This window comes from Coccomyxa subellipsoidea (assembly GCF_000258705.1).
Source record: "Coccomyxa subellipsoidea C-169, whole genome shotgun sequence".
Taxonomy (NCBI): domain Eukaryota; kingdom Viridiplantae; phylum Chlorophyta; class Trebouxiophyceae; family Coccomyxaceae; genus Coccomyxa; species Coccomyxa subellipsoidea.
The window spans coordinates 375,190-396,543 of record NW_005178030.1 but is presented as its reverse complement, the minus strand read 5'-3'; the positions used below and the strand labels follow the sequence as shown (position 1 = coordinate 396,543).

General features: G+C 51.1%; 3 protein-coding genes across 3 annotated transcripts; 1 reads left to right on the top strand and 2 right to left on the bottom strand.

The window, feature by feature from the left end:
* Positions 1–2,448: 2,448 nt before the first annotated feature.
* On the bottom strand, positions 2,449–5,663 carry COCSUDRAFT_43407 (hypothetical protein; the record flags this gene model as incomplete). The annotated part of the gene is made up of 5 exons (XM_005645535.1): positions 2,449–2,901; positions 3,293–3,427; positions 4,016–4,132; positions 4,886–5,032; positions 5,601–5,663. 5 exons carry the CDS (start codon positions 5,661–5,663, stop codon positions 2,449–2,451), a joined length of 915 nt encoding a protein of 304 aa, XP_005645592.1.
* A 4,145-nt stretch (positions 5,664–9,808) lies between these two features.
* Positions 9,809–13,900, bottom strand: COCSUDRAFT_43406 (hypothetical protein; the record flags this gene model as incomplete). Its single annotated transcript, XM_005645534.1, has 7 exons — positions 9,809–10,267; positions 10,662–10,802; positions 11,218–11,334; positions 11,921–12,073; positions 12,703–12,783; positions 13,171–13,329; positions 13,775–13,900. 7 exons carry the CDS (start codon positions 13,898–13,900, stop codon positions 9,809–9,811), a joined length of 1,236 nt encoding a protein of 411 aa, XP_005645591.1.
* A 5,104-nt stretch (positions 13,901–19,004) lies between these two features.
* On the top strand, positions 19,005–20,086 carry COCSUDRAFT_17705 (DUF564-domain-containing protein; the record flags this gene model as incomplete). The annotated part of the gene is made up of 4 exons (XM_005645533.1): positions 19,005–19,091; positions 19,246–19,335; positions 19,520–19,701; positions 19,957–20,086. Coding segments are annotated over 4 exons (489 nt in total), but the record flags the coding sequence as incomplete, so codon positions are not given.
* Positions 20,087–21,354: the final 1,268 nt, after the last annotated feature.

The following is a 21,354-nucleotide window of genomic DNA, read 5'->3' as shown; positions in this document are numbered from 1 at the left end:
GCACACCTGTCATCCAGTCTATGTGTGACTGTCACTGACTCCTGACACCTGTATAGAGTATAAAGAACTGTGTTGAGAAGTGCGATGAGGTTTGTGGGCGTACGATGACTGAGCACTTGTTGAGGTGATTCTGGGTATGTAGCAGTTTGAAGGTATGCAGGTTCTGGATGGGCAATGAAATCTGGAGGCAGCGGCTTTTTAGCCACGGCCGTTAGATGGAAAGCAGCGGTGGTATCAGGAAAGTGTCAGAGTGCCTCTGAGCCAGTATTTTGAGGACTTCAAGTGCTGTACAAACGTGGGTATAGTGCAAACACATCTGATTTCAGCTGTGACGGTGTGATGGGCTGCCATAGAGGTCAAGTGAAATGCTTGCAGCAGCGTGGGCTGGGACTTTTGTTTTGCACAAAGGTACATGGCTACTGGGTCACGGTGTTTGGCGCAGATTCTTATTTTGCTCGACGGTGATTGGAAAAGAGACTGTTTCGGGCTAATATTAAGCATTTTGATCTGGCTTTGAGGCTAAAGCAATTTGCTAGCAGAGAGTTTGTGTTCGTTTTGTATTGGTAAGTTCACGCGTAGGTGCTCTATTCTTTAATGGTTCTGAGACATGGGTTCATTGTCCACAAGATTGAGGACAAATATTCAATGATTGACTCTCCAAATGCTGGGGTTCTAAAAATGAACTCCGGATCCTTCTGGGGAGCTGTGTATCTGCTTTTTATTAGGCAATCCATATTTGTTGCATTATGTTACGTCAAGCACAGTGTATTGACCATAAATATTGTGTTCTAGTATTGTAGATGGGACAAGAATTCATGCCCTTGCCGAGTTATCCAGCGATCCAATTGCAGTTGGGGCTGGAAAGACGTGTGTTACTTTGCAAGATGCCTCTTAGAAGATATGGGTGGGTTCTATATAGATGGCAGGTTGTATGGATAGGCGGGATCTTGACAGGCGGATGAGGTATCTCCTGTGAAGCATTGGCTAGAATAATGGTTTGGTTTTTACTGTAATAATTGTTTGGATTGTTGAGGCAGCCCTTCCTCCCTGTTTTGGCGCTCGCACTGACTTTCATGTATGCATTTTCTCCTCAAGTATACCACTACAAGTTATTAAATCACAAGCATATCCCCCAAAAATAATGTGATTAATGCATGCACACATGCAATACGCTCGTCTGAAGTACTCTTGAGCTATATATTTGACACTAGTGCCCTTGTCACACACTCCCCACACACACGCCTTATATTCCTGTGGAATTTTTTTCCTTTGCAAGCTTCTTGCCCATTAAAACAAAGCCTGCGTCATATTCGCTGCAACAGGTGCAATGCCATCAAAATTGTGCGCCTGGCAACGCCTTTGGGCGTCCGCATGCACAGCTGGCGCCCTGTCAGCAATGACTCAGCATTGCTGAACAGGACAACAGCCTCCGCCCCTTGCAAAGACGCAAGAGGCAGGCTTTCGACAGGGCCTAAAATTGTAGCAATAGTTTTAGGATGGCTCAGACCACAGCACAGTATGTGCCCCTGCGCCATTGCAAAATCAACTCCCTACAGCCACCCTAGCACCGGTCCAAAATGGCATGAATGTTCTGGGCAGAGCCCAGAAGCCTCTGGCTGATCGGAAGCCCCTCGAGCATCCCTCTTTGATCCAAAGGCTTTGAAAGACCACATCCTGAGAATAAGACAATCTGCTTACTTTGAGCACCTTGAATGCTCTCCCTCAGACTTCAAACGACTTGTGCATGTCTTCTCGGCTGCAGTCTCTGTCAAAAAGCCGCAGAACTGTAAAGCAATGACAAAGTCACATGCGACCGGCCGTGCTCTCGGATCCAGAACATGAATATGAATTCAAATTGAAGGCTTGAGAAGCATCCCTTGGCACACTGTGAAATTCGCGAAGACCACATGCGCACATGTGAGCTCAATTGGAGCAAGATACTTTCAGTCATCCCTCCCCCCCACTTCTTAGCAACCCCGGCCTACCCTTAATCAGGCCGACCCTTACCCTGCTTCGGTTCATATGACGGCGTGAATCTGTAATCGTCCGTAGCAATCATCAATCAGCCACACTGCAGAAGTCTCGCATAGAAATATAAAACCGAGGCTAGCAACTGCATAATGCTGCTACCTGACTCCAATCACCTGATGCAATCACTGCAAGGTCTTTACCAATACACCCAAGTGTTTCAGCCAGCCAAACGCCCTCCTACTTATCACAGCAATGCCCTCCTTAGTGCCCTACAAGCTTTATAACCCTGCTGCCAATCGGCTGGCCAGCTTTCGGAGCTTTTGGAAACTTTCCATGCAGCCACTGCCATCCTTGGCTGGTCAATCAGGCATTGGCTCCTCACACATTCTGCGCATCTGCTGCCTGGTCTTGCAAGCGATGCATTGAGCAAGTGCACATCTGAACCCAATTGACCCGTGACTTGATAGATTCGTCACTTTACTGAGGCGTTTGTGGCCTGCCGTGCAGCAGCCGCAGCGGTATCACCAGAGCTTGGCGCCAGTCGCCCGGCCCGCCTAACGCCGCGCCTAAACCGCCCCCGCCGCCGGACGCCCCTGCAGAAGCGCCCCCGGCTGCGCCGAACGCCGCTGCAGAACTGCCCAAGACGGGAAACGCAGCGGTAGAACTGACCCCACCGGCATCGCTCGCTGCTGTAGAACTGGCCCCACCGCCGGATGCCGCGCTAGAACCGCTCCCAGCGGCGCCGAACGCCGCGCTAGAACTGCCCCCGGCCGCGGCAGCGGCGGCCGTCCCGGGGCGTGCCATTTGCAGCAGCTCGCGGGTGGAGGGCTCGTTGCTCTGCTGCGCGAGGCAGGTGATGAGCGAGAGCATGTCTGGACCCATTGGGTACGATGCCACCAGGCACCTTGCCACTTGCACCGGTGTCAACACCTGTAAAAGCCAACGTACCACATCATGATGTTATGTCTCTGTGCTCATCTGGAGGGTTTATTGCTGTACCGGAGGTGCCCGAGATATGCAGCATGCTGAAAGTGGCATCCCTTTGAGGACACCAAGAGGACCGGTGCAGAGATACTAATAGTAGTTTCAATGGGCATGGAGGTAGATCATATCAAAATTGGCTGCTGCAGAGCTGCAATAAAAATATGGATGGCTAAGACAGATCAGGACTCCCGCCTGTGACTCTGTCTCCTGATGAATTCTAATTTGACAGCACAGAGCAGTCATTGAATGGTGGGCTCAGAGGGCATGCTGAGCACCAGATGTAATTTCTGCTTGTGAAATTCCTGTGAAACATTGGGCAGGTGCCTGGTGGGCTCACCCTGTTGTACACCCAGGAGAGGTAGAAGGCCCGGCAGGTGAAAAGCTCGTGCACATTTATGCGCAGCCCCTCAGTCAGACCGGCCACCTCCCCATAGTGGGTCACATCCGTCCGCACCTCGATGTCCCTGACACTCTGCAAAGCAAAAGTAGCCTTCATGTGTAGTCCCTCACAAACTACTTCAACACCAAAGGTCTGATTTGCAACATCTTCAACTGCTGAAATTCCACAACGGCCCTTCTAATCTGCAATTCAAGAGCAGCATGCCCACGGTCTTGCAGTATAGAGGAGCGGCGGTTTCTATACTGAGCAGATATCTACAGACTTTTCCTTTTCAATTGCAGGCTGTTCCTGCCAGAGGCATTGTATGTCTGCAGATGAGCTGCACGTGAAGGCTGCCAAAATCCCTACCCCTTGATGGATTCGCCAGATCCAAGCAACACCCAATCAACCGTGGAGCAGGTGCTCAGTACTTATACCGGATTCCGCCAGCAGGGGCCACTGTTAGTTTGAAGCCTTATTTGAACAGATGTTTGAGACGGAAGCGCTGCACAGCTGACATTCACTGTTATGAATGGCATGCAATGCTAGAGGACACTTCAAGCTTCATGCACAAGTGCTACAACTGCAATTTCCTCCCCATTCCTAGCCTCAGAGGCGGCCCTAAATGCCCCAGAAGGGCTCCTCATAAATGGTTGATGAGGCTGGAAAAAAGGATTGCACCTGCATCTGTTCCCACAATCGGTCCCACTGGGCGATCAGTCCTCCTAGCTCGCTCATCAGTGTCCGCCTGACAGTCAGCAGCTCTTGCGCCTGCGCCTCACTCAGCTGCATGCGCGTCTGCACAGGGCAGTCAGAGTGTGTTACAGCGCTGATACTCTTTCACTGTGTTGTAAAACTTCCAAAGCCAGTGGTCTGAGCCTTCAGATGTAGCAGTGAGGAACAGGGGGCCTCGGTAAACATCGTCTGCACAGTTCCACTCACAAGGGTCAACTTTTTGTCTGTTGCGGCTGCTGAACACTGGCAGGCAAACAATAGTGTATCCTTGTCAATCATGGCAATACTAGCCGTACTCTCTCCCAGACTTGACTTCAGGACAAAGATGTGCCGGAGCTGCTCGTAGTGAAATTACAAGGAGCTGCTTCAAGCCTACTGCAGCGTGGCAGCTGTTCCTGCCAGCAGGTAAGGTGCAAATGCTGACGAGCTGCAGTAAAGGACATGCTGGCAATATATGCTAGCCTTTGTCGGACATGCAATTTTCAGACCAGACCCACTCAGCCCTTAGGCATGGTGTTATGGGCCACTGCTGGCGATGTGAGTGAATGCAGAAATAAATTTTGTTCTTGGGTGCAGGTGTGGTATTTCTGCCCTTGAACTCTCACTCAACACTCACACGCCTCTAGCGCGCCTAATAATATCCTTGCAGGTGATTGTACCTATGCTGCTGACTTGCACATTTTCATCAAGTCTGCGTGCATATCTTGCTATGCACAATTTTATGGGGGTGCCTTACCCACAGGTCCACAGAATCGTAAAAGCCAGAGGATCATTAAGATGGAAGCCAGGAGGTAAAGGGAATAACAGTCAACTCACCAGGATCGCGGGCCAGTCTCTTGGGTGGGCAGAGGAGGGCTGCGCGTCAGTTGGGGACTCGACATTGCAGGTGGTCAGCGCTCCGATCATGCGGGGGTTGTGAAGCACGAGAGCCCACTTCAATCCAATTGCTTCGCCAACAGTCCCCTGTGCAAGGCAGGCACGAGCACGTTTTCAGCTCCAAGAGCTTTTCTCCATTGTCTGCACAGCTGAGCTCGATGCTATGTTGCTGTTTAGACAAGGCACATGCTCTAAGTAGTTTACAGGCCGGCAGGGATAGTGCTAGAATATGAAAAAGCAGGCGGTCATAATGCATGGGCTGAGGGATGCAAGAGACATCTGCAAGCTGGCATTTGCGTTTGATATTGTTTGCATCCCTTCGCCCCGGCTGGCGGGGGGGGCGGTATAAATACTGAGCACAGTGCCCACGGTTGTTTGGGTCTTGCTTGGATCTGGCGAGTCCAACAAGGGGTAGGATTGTCGCAGCCTTCACCTGCAGCTTGTCTGCAGGACGTACCTCTTTGCAGAAAAAGCGTGTGATAGTAATAATAACGAGAAGACCAACACTAATCGCTTGCATTGACTGGCAATAGTTTCATGCAAGCAGGTTGTCTGTCGGCAAGGGCAGCAGAGCAACAGTCAACTACAGCACTCAATATTGTTCAAGGCAGCCAGCTTTCTTGAGACACAGTTATGCTCATGCAAGCCTGCTCACCTCGAGGCGAGGCAGGAAGCTGTCATCTTTTGCAGTGTCCACCTTGTCGAGCAGCAGAGCCATGTTCTGCACAAGAGTCTGCAGGCAACAAGCAGGCAACAGCCATCAGACTGTTTACATGCACGCGCCCTAGATCGTTTTACTACTCCAATGACTCATGAAGGGATTAGGTTGCACAAATAGAGATCTGGTCTGATGAAATCACAAAGCACGGAGTTGGGTGCTAGCTATGATAGTTCATGTCATGGGTGATCAGATAGCATTGAATGCAGACGGAATACGGATACATCAGAACTTTTTTGATACGACGATGGGCGTTGAACGACTGCCGACAACACCAGTGAGCCTCAGGTGGCTCGCAACAGGTCTTTGAAATATATAGATTGTGAAAATTGAAGCATGTCACTGGAAAGCTGAGGCCAGGCTTCCTGTACTTATGCTGCAGGTGAATGATGACGATGCTCCATAAGTTTTGGTAGAATTGCACTTAAGGAGTAAACATGCCTTCCAGATGTCTGCAGTGGATTCCACAGTGAGCGCGCTGACTTCCGCCTGAGTCAGCTGCAGCTGCGGGGCAGCTCCCCCGAAGCTGAAGGTCAAACCGTCGCCAGAGGGCGTTGCCTGCGCTCTGCTGCTTTCCTGAGCAGCCTGTGACAGCAAACGGCACCCAAATACTTTTCAAATCTGCGCCCGGAATAATTCAGTCAATTCAAACAACCATGCGCAGTGCTTGCATGGATTGAGAACGTGCTCATGCCAGGGAATCAGGCTTCCAACACACAGATGCACCCATAATCCTAGAAAGGAGCATGAAGATGATCAAAAGCTTCAGAGAAAGATACTTTGAAGCTCCTCTTCCACTCATTTAATCTAAAATCTTGAAGTTTATGTTTTCCAAGTGTGGCAGCTGTGCACAGCATGCGCTTCACTAGGGCTCTGTGGCCCCGCATGCATGATCACAGAAGTTCATAAGCATAAATGTGGATACATCGATCTTATACCACTGATTAGTACATCTGGACTTAGTGCGCTGCTTTGAAAGCATGTGTGACAGCTTGAAATTGCTGAACTGATGATCCCAGTGCACAAATTTAAAGACAAGCTGTACCTGTGCTTCGCGGGCAGAAACTTCCAGCGCACTCTGCAGCTGGTCTCTCTCCTTTTCAAGAGCAGCCACCCTCTGACACAACTCCTCCAGATGACGTTGTGTTGCCTGCATTTTTTCCTGCAGCAATTTTTCGAAAATCAGGCAATCTCTCAGGTGATCCAGCCAAAGCGGTCTTATCGATAAAATGTGTATTTGGCTTATGACCACCCGCTACCTTCTGCCGTTGACGGAAAGCCTTCTGGCGTTGTCCCCTGTCGCTGGGCTCCGACATTGCGAGGTTCCTGGAGCGCAATAGGCACAATCGGTCACCACAGCGTTTGTATTCAGATGAATGCGTGGGAACTGCTCTCTGCTTTATGGGTCCACATACAAACAAATTGAAAAAAGCGGCTGCCCGACTTGGAGTCGGGATAAAGATAGAGATACTCACTTCCACAGAATCACCGATAAAAGCACCTATCCTTTTGACACAGAGGTCGAAGGGTGCCGAAGAAGTCATTTAAGGGCGTCCGCCTTGAGCACTTGCTCTGGGTGGCAAAAATCAAGGTAGGCGTTCACCCGTTCACGGGAACGGCGAAGAAACACTTGCGATAGCAAGGCATGGACACTGGTTCTGGGAGCACTATCAATCCCGAATCTAAAAACCCACTATTTGGGGCGTCCGCGCATGATCCCATTATGACGTTATAGAAATTGCTGCGGCCAAGCACTGGCAACGCAGGTCCCCACGGTGGCACGGATACGCATGCCCAGCAAATTGGGAGCAGTGTTGTCTTCATTCGAAAAGGTAATGTTGATTGTGATGACCTATTAATCGGTATTCCCCAAAAGGGGACATTAAGCCGCCCACAATGGCCTGGTCAGAAGTAAGGATGTGACCCAAAATCAGTCCCCTGGGATACACGGCATTTCATACTTCAAGCATTTTACCTTCGAAAGATCAAAAGATGAAATGCTGATGAAATTCCATCGAGCCGACATCCTGAAGGTCTTTGGAAAAAGTTCACTTTCAAGGATCACAAGTTGATGCCTCACCAGGTGGTCTCGAAGGAATGCCGTGTCCGTTCCGAGCACACAACTATATATCAAGGACGAAAAGACGCACTTTGAAAAAGTGTCGTCAAGTTGAAGCCGCGGATGGCCAATGGCTAATGTCCGCAAACCCTATCAAGCGTCTTCCCCGAACATTCGGACCAGTTCGGCCCGTCACAGACTGTCGAACGTTTCGGCCCGCCCATCTTTTGCAGTTCCTCTTGACTGGAGACAAGGCGTTCCCCTCGATCGAATCTTTAATCGCACAAGTCTAGGTAGATTGAGTCTGCTGTGCTGAAAGGACGGCCGCGAACACAAAGAGATTTACCCCTATAGAAGTCACGTGCCTGGGGCAAAATCTAGGGTGCCTGTGCCACCCTGGATTTTCCAAATCCCCATTCGTTGCTTCTTGGGCGCACTGCTGTTTTGGCGATCTGTCAGGCATACAAAGAGTGCAGATCCGCAGGCTCATTCCCCGACCGTCCATTTGGCATGTATCCGGATATGTGGAATGTACCGACCTCATAATGTCAGAAATGAGGTCCTAGTGAGTGGAAACTGAACCAGAGTCATTAGATTTGCGGTGCAAGCGCATCGATTGAAACTGCGGTGTTCCTAATGGGTACTTTAGCGCCTTTTACAAACAGTGCATGTGCATGGAGGGGAAGCCGTCATGTGCATGAGAAGCAGCTACTGCTAAGTGCTGCGCATCATGCATCATGGCATGCGTCATGAGTGCATGCTTGCAGTCACTCATGAGATGCTTGGATGAGGTCCAAAGACACAAATAACTATTAATACCAGTGAAAATTCCCTTGATCTACTTACGTGCACAGCCTTGCTGCTTTTTGCTCCTTGGCAAAATTCAGTGCCTAAGCAAACACTCTATACTCTACTCTCACTCTCTCAGATCTGCAAGGCTTCGCTGCCCGGTCAAAAGAAGGCTTGCGCAATCGCCGAGCCGAGTCGTCGAAGTCTGATTTGAGAGCAACGATATAAGTGCACACCTCTATATATTACACCTCAAGGCTTCTGCATGCACCTGCCTTGTGTGCATGGCTGTCATCCCAGCATCAATGACTTAGCAAAAGAGCACATTGAACCGGGGTCTGCCTTTTGCACCTGGGCAATGCGTGAGTCACACCTTTGTTAAGTAGAATCATCTCCTTACGATTGCAAACACTCACAAGCTAATTGGTGCAAAGCAGCTTGTGACGAACCCCAATCGAGGGGGACCTAGCCTACAAATATCAGGGGCATGTCACTTCAGACACTAGGGGCAATTTCTCAAGAGAGGTCGAACTTGCCAACACAGCGTCAAACGCCCTCGTTAGGCCGCCTAACTCTCTGATCTTACAGCGCTCGCTCTGCCTTGATGTCTGCACTTCTCATCCTTCAAACTCAGGGCAGGCCACAATTACCTGACCACGCGCATGCAAAATCAAGAGAATTTCAGACCTCGGTTGCGCTTCCCCGAAGCAGTGCAGCCGGACAGACTTTGACACCGGGTCAGACGCAAAAAAATGCATGCAAATTTGAATTCTGACGGTGGCCCATCTTGTGTATCTCCTCGCCCCCTAACCAGATCCACCCTTTCCACCCACCCTCTTCTGGTCTATTTAGAGGCAACGCCTCTTACCTAATCCTCACCTAACCCCAGGACCATTCTCTGAGCTCTGAGAGACCCCGAGTCAGACCCTGCAGCACACCGCCGCAAAAAATTTAAATTTCGAATTCAAGCTTCTTTCCTGTGAGAGTCAACCGGCGCGGGTGAAACCTCCCCGCATTCACAGGCGCTAACAACAATTGAATGAGTACCTGCAAACATCCGCAAGATGCCACCAGCACATTTGCAAGCAATGAATGTCCTCGGTGCAATTTCCGGCCTAGTGCAATGCCAATCATCCAGTCACCGAATGTCCAAACATGTCCCATGGCCTGTCAAAGGCCCCAAACAGGGCCCAGGCTTGCACAAGCTGATTCTAACATGCCTGTTCTGGAAGCATGGAGAGTTTCTGAATATTTGAGCTACTTGACAACATAGAATACCCAGCTCCGTGGGATCATCTCATCTGTGGCCTTGCTGGCTGCTGGCAGGTGGTGACCTGCTGTGCAGCACTCGCAAGGGGTGAACCAGCGCTTGGCGCCAATCTCCTGGCCCGCTGAACGCCGCGTGAGAACTGCTCCCGCTGCCGAACGCCGCTGCAGAACCGGCCACGCCGCCGAACGCCGCGCTAGAAGTGCCCATGGCAGGGAACGCCGCGCTGGAAGTGGCCCCACCGGCGCCGAACGCCGTGTGAGACCCGCCCCCGCCGCCGAACGCCGTCGCAGAACCGCCCCCGGCGCCGAACGCCGCGCTAGAACCGGCGCCGGCCGTGGCGGCCGCCCCGGGGCGTGCCATGGAAAGAAGGTCGCGGGTGGAGGGCTCGTTGCCTTGCGTGGCGAGGCAGGTCACGAGGGACAACATGTCTGGGCCCATCGGGTAGGATTCCACCAGATATCGCGCCACTTGCACCGGTGATAGCACCTGGAGCCAAAAAATGTCCTCCCCAATAAGATTAATTGGATCTGACAGATGCAGTTCTGATCGCAGCAAGTTGCCTGCAGCTATGAGCGGTGGGACTTTCCTAAGACCAATCGATCGTCTGTATTTGCTGGAAGCATCAGGTCTTACTTCAGAACGCAAAAGCAATGATGCAAGCACCAGGAACATGCAACAAGGGAGATTGTTGCAGAAGGACGTGCCACCTTCTTACTTCAACTTCAGCTTGCCACTTAAAGTGGCAGTGCCACCCTGCACCCCTCAAGCATAAATTGCATGATACTCACACGTTTCACTAACAAATTGAACTCTGGACAGGTGTGTCTTCTGAGCGTCACTGTGCCTTTGTGGACTCAAACAAGCTCGGCAGGTGACTCACCCGTGTGTAGGCAAAGGAGAGGTAGAATGCTCGGCAGGTTGAGAGGGCGTCCACGTTTGCGCGCAGCCGCTCGATGAGTGCCGCGATCTCCACGTAGTGGTTGACTGCGCCCTCCGGCTTCTCATCCACATCCCTGATGCTCTGCAGCACACATCACAACTCCCCTCAGCACAGACCCTTATATCTAGATTGCAAAGTGTATACTATCACATGCATATCTCAGCTGTATGACTGTGTAATCACTCTGCTTTGCTCAGCAGCGCACACTTCCCCTCAGCACAGGCTGAGCATATTCAGATTCCAACGCTTCACTGCATGCAGGTCTCAATCGGATACCAGTCTGTGCGGCGCTTAATGCCTGATTCCAGGTGCAATCCGCCAGAAAACTACCTGTGCTAGCACTCGGCCAGAGAAGTTGCAGGTTCACTGAAGCTGATGAAACAAGGGCAGGGCAGCCGTGCTGCATCTGCAGTGGAGCATAGCATAAGCAAAAATTGCTGCAGAGAACCTTGTCAAAAACTTACTTCCATTCGAATACACTGCGAGCTGGACCCACCTGGAGCTCTGACCACAACTGGTCCCACTCTGAAATGAGTACTCCCAGCTCGCACAGAAGCGTTCGCCTGCAAGCCAGCAGTTGATGCGCCTGCCCTTCCGTCAGCTGCATGCGCGCCTGCACATGACAATATGAGTGATATTATTATTACATTATTACACGCTTTTCCTGCTAAGAGGCAAGGTGCGTCGTGCAGACAAGCTGCAGTTGAAGGCTGCCATAATCCTACCCCTTGTTGGACTCGCCAGATCCAAGCAAGACCCAATCAACCGTGGGCACGGTGCTCAGTATTTGTATCGCCCCCGTCAGCCGGGGCCAATGACAATATGGTAAAGAGAGGTATCAATTTCTGTACCTCTAAGCTCATCACAAATAGCGCCTGCCTTCACGACACAGGAAACAGATTCCCTGCAGGAGCATGCAGCGTCCAAGACACACCCTTCACAACATCCTGAAGCAGTGTTGAGCACCTGGGGTCTGAATTGTTTGTAAGACCTCTAGAGTTTAGATGCAGGTTTGCAGGCCTGGGGCAGCTGGTGGTACAGTCCCTTTGAAAGGTCTGGATCTTCCTATTTCACAAGATTATCACAAGATGGGCATTCTCGGCTTGTAGTATAGTGCCCCAGTAGAAAGCGGTCAGCGCGGGAAGCAAGGCAGCCTTGACCAAAATTTTCCTGGCAAGAGTGTGAAGGTGGCATCTCACAAGGATGACTGGCCAATCTCTGGGTGCATTCAGGGAGGGCTGTGCAACGCTGGCAGCGGGGGCCTCCACATTGCAGATGTTGAGCGCCCGTAGCATGTGGGGGTTCAAATCGACCAGAGCCCACAGGAACCTCATTGTTTCGTGCACCAATCCCTGCGCCAGGCACGCCCCTTTCACATTGTGACATCCCGTGGTAATGAATTAAAGCGCAATCAACTCTTTGCTGAGACGGGTCTCTCGCCCGCCCAGGAAAATAAGAAAATATTGACTCAGCGACTGCGATAAGTACTATGCAGCTTCTAACATCTCAGCGTGCCCTGACACCCAAGGATGTGGTGCCTGTGTAAAGGCTCTCACAAAGTATTTGCTTGACAGATGCTGCAGAGGAAAAGAAGGAGCAAAAGCAAGCCAATTTCCTTGGCTTTTAGCCCATTGCTCTGCATGCAGGCTGAAGTACCGTACTTGACTCTGGCTGCAAGGGCGTTTGCTGCTTAGAGAACGTGCCAGATACAAATTCTGCAAAGAAGGCACCGTTTGCCGTGCTCCCAAGGAACGAGTGGCTTGAAACCAATACGCCGCTCACACCCGGCTGCATGTGCCATAGTGGCACGAATCATGAGATATAACTGAGAGTACTACTCTAGTAAGCCCTGCAAGCGCGGCTGAAAAGGCCCCTGCGTGTATGCCCTGTGGCCTCTGGCTTTGAGTGTGCCGGCCTTTGATAAAACGATCTAAAATGAATACAAAATGAGGTAGCGAACAGATGTGATGGGAGAGTGAACCTCTAGTCGTGGCCGCAGGCGGTTGGCTGCTGGAGAAGCATCCACCAGTTCCAAAATCACTCGCATCTTTTGCACCAGTGTCTGCAAACAGGCAGGGACACATATTCTTCCATGTGCATGAAATTTATTATTATTATCTGACTTTAAAGAGAGCATCCTGGGAGTGCAGGTCTTGGCTGCTGACCAAGCGCTGAGATTGCTGCCACAGTCTCTCTGCAGCATGCGGATGAAAGGCAGAACCCTGAACAGCGGTGCATTGTTGCATTTCAAGTGTAGAAACTTGGTCTGAATCTGCCGAATGACCAATTGATTTGACAGGCTTGGAGGGCAATGCTCTGTCTTCACGGCTCAACAGGCATGCTGGGCATTGCAGAGAAGCTTGCAACCCACTCTATAGCAGTTGCTGAACATAATGGATGAGTCGTGTGGATGCTTCTTTGACTGCCAGCAATTTTAGAAGAAACACACCTTCCAGATATCAGCCATGGCCTCGATTGTGAGGGCCCTAACCTGCCCCTGAGTCAGCTGCAGCTGCGCAGAAGCTTCGCCAAAGCAGAAGGTTACTGCCACCTCGCCATCTAGTGGCATTGCCTCTGCGCTTGCGCTGCTACCGCCCTGCTGCAACCCCTGCACAGCGCACAAGCTCTTCTGTCACTCAACGCAGCACTGCAGTGCTTGTCTTGCTTGATATTTTGAAACTTGATGGATGCCTGAAGGAATGAGCTTGGTGAGAGGGGCACTGCAGGCATCTGGCTGAAGTGTATTGCCCCATTGAATGCAGGGATATTCAGCCACATCTGATTTGTTGAGACGGGGTATTACAAAGGCGCGAAGAGCTAGTCTCAGCTGTGTGCAGAGCGCATGAGATTGCACAGATACTTTTGCCTTGAGTCCAAGGACTGACAAAAATAAAAAAATGAATGCAGATGGGAAGCGGTGATGGTGCCAGGCAGGTGCACAAGGCTCTGGGTATGGCCTGAGGGAACAAGTGCTCGTCTGTCTGACGGATAAACGCCATTGAGACGGAGGCCCGATGCCTCTCTCGGACGTGAAACCAACGCATCTGCTGTACCTGCAGGCCGCTTGTGGCAGACTCAACTGCCCTTTCAAGCTGGTCTCTCTCCATTTGGAGTGCCGCTACCCGCTCAGACAGCTCCTGCAGCTGACGCTCCGTCGCCTGCTGTTTTTCCTGCCGCATATTGTCGGATACTTGTTCATACCGGCGATATTTGTACATTTAGCACAATAGTGTATGCAGGGTGTCCAAGCCCTCGACTTCGAGCTACAAAACAAGAACTTCCGCTATACCTTCTGACGCTGGCGGAAAGCCTTCTGCCGTACTCCTCTCTCTCGGGAGTTTGACATTACGGACAGCCTACAGGGAAAATGATTTCCGTGAATCCAGTGCTTCCTCTTTGGACGGCCACGCCGGCTTTTGGCTACTCTCTCGAAACGCAATGCCGGCTGCCCATTCCGATGCATGGCCATGGGAATGCAGGAAAGGGGGCGTATGACACATCAAAGACGGCTGAGTTGAGTGTAAATCACCATTTTTAGGAAATTTAAGAATGTTATAGCACACCTGTGATTAATCAGCCGCCACTCGTTCAGGTCCCGCAGGATAAGCACCGTTTCATTTGACGGCTTCCCTTCGCTGTTTGGATACTGTCTGCGCACCGGCTAGAAAAGTTTGCCTTTTGACGAGCGTATTTATTTGCGCAAATATTTGCTTTCCCAGCATCACACGGCCTACTCGGCCGAAAAATATGGCCGACATTAGCCTTGTGCTGGAAGTTGCGCGAGTGCTCACTGCTGCTACGTGACGTCCGTGCTGTACCAGGCGGCTGGTAACGAGCGTAAACTTGCAAATCTTATCCGGTGATGTGGCTTAGAGGCAAATATGCAAGATTTTGTCACCTTTCATGCGTGAGAATGATGGAGAAGGTTGGTTGTCGAAGGTGGCAAAAGAAGTGCCAGGACTGACAGGAACATTACAGGAGCGAGAGCTACAAGGCTTGTGAAGATTTAAACGGTTCGTCTTCAAACAGGCGTCGTCTGTGTTGATGGTGGGCTCATACACACGCGACTAGACGGTCAATTCTGCCGAAAGAACCGATCGAACGTCACGTCGTTCCTTGCATGATGACTCACGATAAAATGACACCTTCTGACACTCCTACATCCAGGAATTGCGACACAAAATTCACCAGCTGCAGGAAACACAAGAGTAACTAATCTAATTTCTACGCTATACTTTAAACTATGTGGGCCCTCCAATGCGCAAATGCTCTCATAGCACCACCGCCCACGCCCACGCTGCAAAGCAAACGCCACAGACACCTGTGCACACCACCCATCCAATCTCACAAAGATCCCTTGCTGTTTATTTCCAGTAATTCCTGCATGGTTCGAGGGTGTTCCAGCACTGAGTGGGGCTTTGCATTTGTCCTTGCAAAAAGGACCATTCACTTGGCAGCCTCAAGGCTCCATCAGCAGCTAGATTTTTGAAACATATAGCAAATTTAGACACGGCAAAATGCACCGCTTTCTCACAGGAAGAAAACAAGATCAGAGTAAAAAGTCAGCCACTCAGACTTCACCCCTGACTGCACCGTTGGGCTGCCAGAATGAAAACATCACAGCATAGCTCTGATCCCGAGAGGCAGCAGCAGCAACAAACAGCTGCAATTGTGACACACATAGCATGTAGGAACAGCGCAATTGAGCCTTTACTCCTGGCCACTGTCGGGCTGCCATGGCGGCACCAAAAATGCATGGCTGAGGTCCCAATAAGCAGCAGTCCTCTGATTCCTCCACTAAAAAGCTATTCATCGATCATCTGACCCAGATATGTGACACAGGAGTGTATCACACACACACACACACACACACAAACACATGCAGCATCCTTTGCGGGTCAGAGAGCATGCAGCGCGCACCGGTTGTCAACCCACACAGCAGATTTAGGGTGACTGCTGCCTGGTTGTACGCCTGCAAAAGTCTGGCACAGTCCAGATACTCGTGGCCATAAAGTGTTGAGTCCCCCCTCCTTTATATGCCGCAGCCCAGACTAGCCACCTGTGGCTTACAGAATTCGAATTCATTCAGTCACCGATGTCACGGTACTGCAGATTTTCATGGGCTGACACCTTTGGTGATAACCCTGGACACTGGCATCCAGATAAGCTGTGTACCTATACCATTCCATCAAGACAGGGATGCAAAAGGCAAGCCCGACTCGTTTTTGGGGCAACCAGCAACATTTTGGTTGGCTGGGCAGGGAGGGGTGGAAGTGCAGAAGCAATCGGTGAAACGCTGAAAGTGCCTGCAGCTCTGTAATTGATGAGCCTGCCAGGTGGGTAGTTGCTGCTTCCTTTGCCTAGCATTAGGAAACACCCTTTTCTTTGTGGTCTGGCAGGTTCCTGCAGATTTTCATGGTAGGATCAGGCATTAATGACATGTCACACACAGCAAGTAGTACACACCTGTAACAGAGCCATTGCAGCAGATTGAGGGTGCCGGCTGCCTTGGTGTACGCTTGAACCAGCCTCGACCAGCCAGGCACGCTCGCTTGAAGTTCGCTGTTGATGATGTCATCAAATGGCATCAGGCTCACCTGTTTCACGAATATGCACACTTTCCTCGGCTGCATGCTTGGCCTCGTACTGTTTACACAGCTGACTCATCTGGCATTGCAGTGTCATGTCACACGCTTAGACAGGCTTAATTATGCAGCGGGCATCAAAGAACGTCGGCTCGAGTGCACTAGAGAAGAGAAAGCAGTAAAATAACGATTTGTTCAGCTGCAATCAAGCCTTCCTTAACCTGCTGCAAGCATGAGCAGACGATGCCTTAGAGGTTTTAAAAAAAAATTGACAGGGTTGTGTTGCGAGCAGGTAGCAAGAGGCCAAGAAGAGACCTGCAGGACAGGAGCAGGAGATCCGTGCAAGCTGACCTGGGCAGCAGAAAAATTGCCCAGTCACCTGCCGGGTCCGGCATGCACGTTTGCGAGTTCAAGGCCTGCCCGCTCATGATGTCACCCCTGATGCGAGCACACACATGCTTTACTCGGTCTCATGCCTGTCCCTCATTCAGCCTGACAGCGATCACAGCTGACTCGCTAGCCTGAAAGATTGCATGTCGCAAGTCAGCAGTGCTGATTCAGCACCATGCACAGCTGCAAAAAAAAACATGCAACAGGCTTGTGCAGCTGAGTATTTCCCAACTAGAGGCCTGGCCAAGCATCGGGGCTAGAACTATTTCCAGGAGGCAAAGCAGGTCTCTGCCTGCAGCTTATATGCACTTGCACCATGCCTCTCGGGCAACAAAGAGAGCGTGCCAAGGTGAGAAAAAGCTAATAGGTGAACAGGCTACCGATGTGCAGTAGGGTGTGGCAGTCTCACCATCATGAACCCTTCGTGCCAGAGCTACACCAGCTCCAGTGCCCTGACAGAGATCATCCCCTGCCAGACAGCAGAGCACAAGTTCAACATACGAATGAGGAGCCTGCCTTCAGCTACTGACAACCTTCATTTTCACTATGCAGGTCAAGTGCTTCACTGCAGTAGTGCATGAAATGTATAGCACAGGAGTTTCATGCAGGCAACTTGATGCTGATATTGAGTAGACAGAGGCCGGATGCAGCATTTGTTGTCAAAGGTAATCAACAGAATTAGTTTATGTGAAGGTCACAGGGGGCCAAGAACTCACCTGCAACACGAGAGGTCTGTGCCTAACCTGGGCCACATATGGTCTCTTGATACAGCTGATCTGGGCGTCTGTAATCTGCCTGGTTGAGCAGGAAGTTGCAGACATGCAATTAACCTCCCAAAACCGCCACCACCGCCAACTGCAGCTGCAGCTTGAAGTACACGACAATGTTGGCGCTTAAGGTGAGCAGCATCCCGTTGCAGCGTCCACCTGCACCATGGTGAAGCAGCCAGCTTGTCAACGCTTCCGGCTAAACAAATAGTCGTTAAATATCAGTTTCATTCACTTCCGTCTCGAAAAAATGCGGCGCAAACCGTGCTTTGTCCTTCCCGCTCGCTAGGGTTCAAGATCGTCTCCCTGTGCCAGCTTTCCAGTTGTCCCATATATACCTCGCCTGGGATCCCTTACCGGACATTGCGAAAAACTATACCATTCTGGCGTGCTTTCGGTTCATTTGCACGCCATTGTGCGAGACCGTCACAAGTATTATTGTGCACACACAAGAGCGGCATAAACGGACGGGGAAGTACCTGCCTTGCGTTGAACACGCCTCAGCTGATGCAGAAGGGCACTAGGCAGCTCCACATGCACCTTCACGACCAAGAATGTTGTAATACAGCATCTGCGCAACGCCAAAACGTAATGTTCCCCAACGTCCGTAAGCCTTACCTTTGTCAATGGTCCAATATAATCGACTTAAGAGCGTAACAGCTACTCCCAGTCCACATTTCCCCGGCAGATAGGAACTAATAATACAGTCATTGTGGCGAGATGATGCTACTCGAGCTTACCAGACAACTTCCGCGGCAGCAGGAATACAAAGCCTGGTGTGAAGTCGTCCACCATAAATATCTCGCGGCCTGTACGGTTAGCGGCCCAGTGTTCCGCTGTTCAGCGACCCACACCAAGCCGAGGCCAGGTACGCAGACGTCAGGAATACAAACGCCAGCTTGATTGCTTCGTTAGACTCTGTCCTGTCCAAATAGGGACCCCATGATTGAAATATCCCGCCCAAGTGCCATGCTGCTCACTGCCCCCACGTGACCCCATGAGCCCCATGGTCACTTTATTCAGCTCGGCCGATATGAGACGGCCGCTTGGTCTAATATGCCAGAAATTGGTGGCCTGCAACCATTTTATCTTTGTCGTATACTTTGTTTCTTAAGTTTGTGTCGGCGCCTTAACCTTTGTCTCAGAAAGTCTCCGAGCGTCACGCTAACCCTGGGCTCAGCTTCGGGCTCGGCTTCAAATGGTTCCAAGCGTGATGTCCGGCTGCGCACTGTCACAGGCGAATGCTGGTCAGGCCAGCAGGATCATCCTGCCTAATGCGCCTATGGGCGTGAAGATCCCAGTCAAAAGTGCACCGAACAGACGTCCAGGACGAGCGGGAGCGAGCATTGCCATGCCCATGCCTGTAGAGCAGGGCACCGACTGGAGACACTCAATGCATAAGCCGCTCCTGTATCAGGTGATGCATAGATTTATTTAAGAAATTTTCTCTCTCGAGCTTGTATTGCCTGGAAGCCTGAACCTGAGCTGTGCAAGCACAGGGCACATATGAGCATGCGGCCGATTACGGACTGTCCCCTGCTCTCAGCCCCAGATGGAGGATGGCACTGCTCAGTGACAGCACTGTCAGTCGACATCTTCAGCTTATCACTGGACAAAACGTAAAGGCGGTGAGTTCCTGTACGAATCCATGAAAGTTGTTCCGATTTTCCAAGGTGTTGACGCTTTTCGCTGCCGGCCGTTGTGCAGAGCGCACTTTGAAGAACTGGGCCGGTGATCAGAGCAAGCGATGTTCTGTTAAACTCTGAATTTGAATCTGTGCAGGACAACATTGACCAAGTAGACATCGGCATGGACGTCGCTGGCCTTCCGGACAACGTTGCACGCATCCCTGGTCCGAGATCTCAGCGCGAGGTACGCTTCTGCAGATGCCTTCATTTCCAAGACATTCGAAACATCTAATCATGTTCCCTGAATATTGTTGCCGCATAGAAGCTGCAGCGCTGGGCACCATCTGCAAAAGTGGAAAAAAAATATCACACACCTCCATCTGTGCGAGAAGCTGATGCTGAAGCTCTCAGAATGCGTCCGCCTGCAGGTGCACCTGACAGTTTCGGGCATGGCACTGGTCTGCGCCACAACGTGGTGGAACACAGCCGAGATCCCCAGATTTCTTGGGGAGCCGCAGAAACCCATCTGGAGTAACCTGGCCTCCACATGCACAGAGCTCTTTAGGGAGATCACACAGCTCTACTGCGGCTACTCCCCAGAGCTTGAAGAGTGAGCATCCGCCTCTGCCTGCTCTGTGCCGAATATTTACCTGCAGAACCCGGTGCTGAAGCATTGAAATTTCAGACAGTACCGGCCCCTGGTGCAGTAAAGCGCTGCAAACTGCAGGGACCTGTGGCTGTTACTGAAGTGCTGAAAGTATACTGCATGCAGAGCTGACAAGTGAACATCTGTGTCAGGCACCTGTGAGCAGACACTCTTGGAAGGTCAAAACGGTGTCTGATCTGTTCTGCTGCACTGCTGCAGGAAGTTTGGGCATGCGGGTCCTTTTTGGGGCAGGGAATACATCTTTTGGGGGGACGGCGAGCCGGTGACTCTGATCAATGAGATCTTCTCTCCAGCACTCGAGGAATACCTCGGTCCCATGCAGATGTGACAGAATCCTTCCAGCGTTCAGCCTCTTCAGCAAACTCACGAGTCAGCCTGTCAATTTGCATGACACTTTGCAAGTGCTGGGGATTTATGGACGCAGCTAGAATCTGCTCAAGCTTCAAGCTTTCGGGGATTACAAGACATGTTAGCACGGCAGGAAGCCTGCAGAAGGTTGCAGTGTTCTGGGCGGAGGTTTCTGTATATACAGTGCAAGGCAAAACACCTCGGGTGTGTTGTGTTATTCCCGGGTGAGGCAAATAATTAGCTCCCTGTGAGAGTCTGGTGTTGCAATCGTCTCGCTTAGGAGGCAGTTGCAATTGCAATTGTCTCGCTTAGGAGGCAGTTGCAACCGTGCAGTGAGTCGATTTGTCTGGTTGCAATAATTCTTCGCGCCCCGTAGACAGTTGAACATGGGAGGTGCAGTGTCTTGTGGGCAGGTTGAAGCGAAGAGCAGTGAGGTCAGTCAGGTTAAAAAACAGTCGTGTGCTTGTTCTGGGGTGACATTACTAGATGTGGCAAGTTTGAGTTTGAACGGGAACACAGAATGAAGGGGTGCCAGGCTGTATCTAATTATTTGAGTGTGGCTGTGTTTTAATCGGCCGGGGCAGCGACAGCTGGCAGCCTCTTACAGTGTAGATGTGCTATACGGGTGCAGTATTAAAGTTGCCAGCGCCCTTTGTGGTTGGTTGTTGCGGGTTTGTCCTGGTTCTGCTATTAGTTCAAGGAATTGGCCTGCTGCTTCTACTGATGCCTATATTACTAAACTACAGTACTGAGGCCCTTCAGGGGCTGTTGTATTAACAGACGAGGCAGTCATGTAGGCACTGTACCCTAAATATAGAATAGATGTACACCTGTAGCTCTGCGGCCCTGCGGCCGCTGAGTTTGAACTATGGAACTGTAAAGAATTGTTGCGCTTCTCCTGTGGTCCAGAACAAGCATCAAACAGCAGATCAAGCCCTGCTGCTTGCACTCAACAGTACACAGCGAGGCTATCCTTGGAAGCTTCCCAACGCCCCATCCTGTCGCCTCAAGCATGCAGCTCAATGTCACAGCTGTCTGCACTGTACTGCCGGGCGAAATGCTCACAGCTGTTTGCTGTCCTTGCTGGTGCAAACAAGACTCACTCTCATGGCATGCAAGATTCTGTTGAAGAGCATGCACACAGCTGCTGACATTCAGACCCCACTATTTCGTCGCTTGGTGGCAGCCCAGGGGCTGCTGATCCAAGGCGGGTGCAATATACGTGCATAGAAAAGTGATATTTAAAGA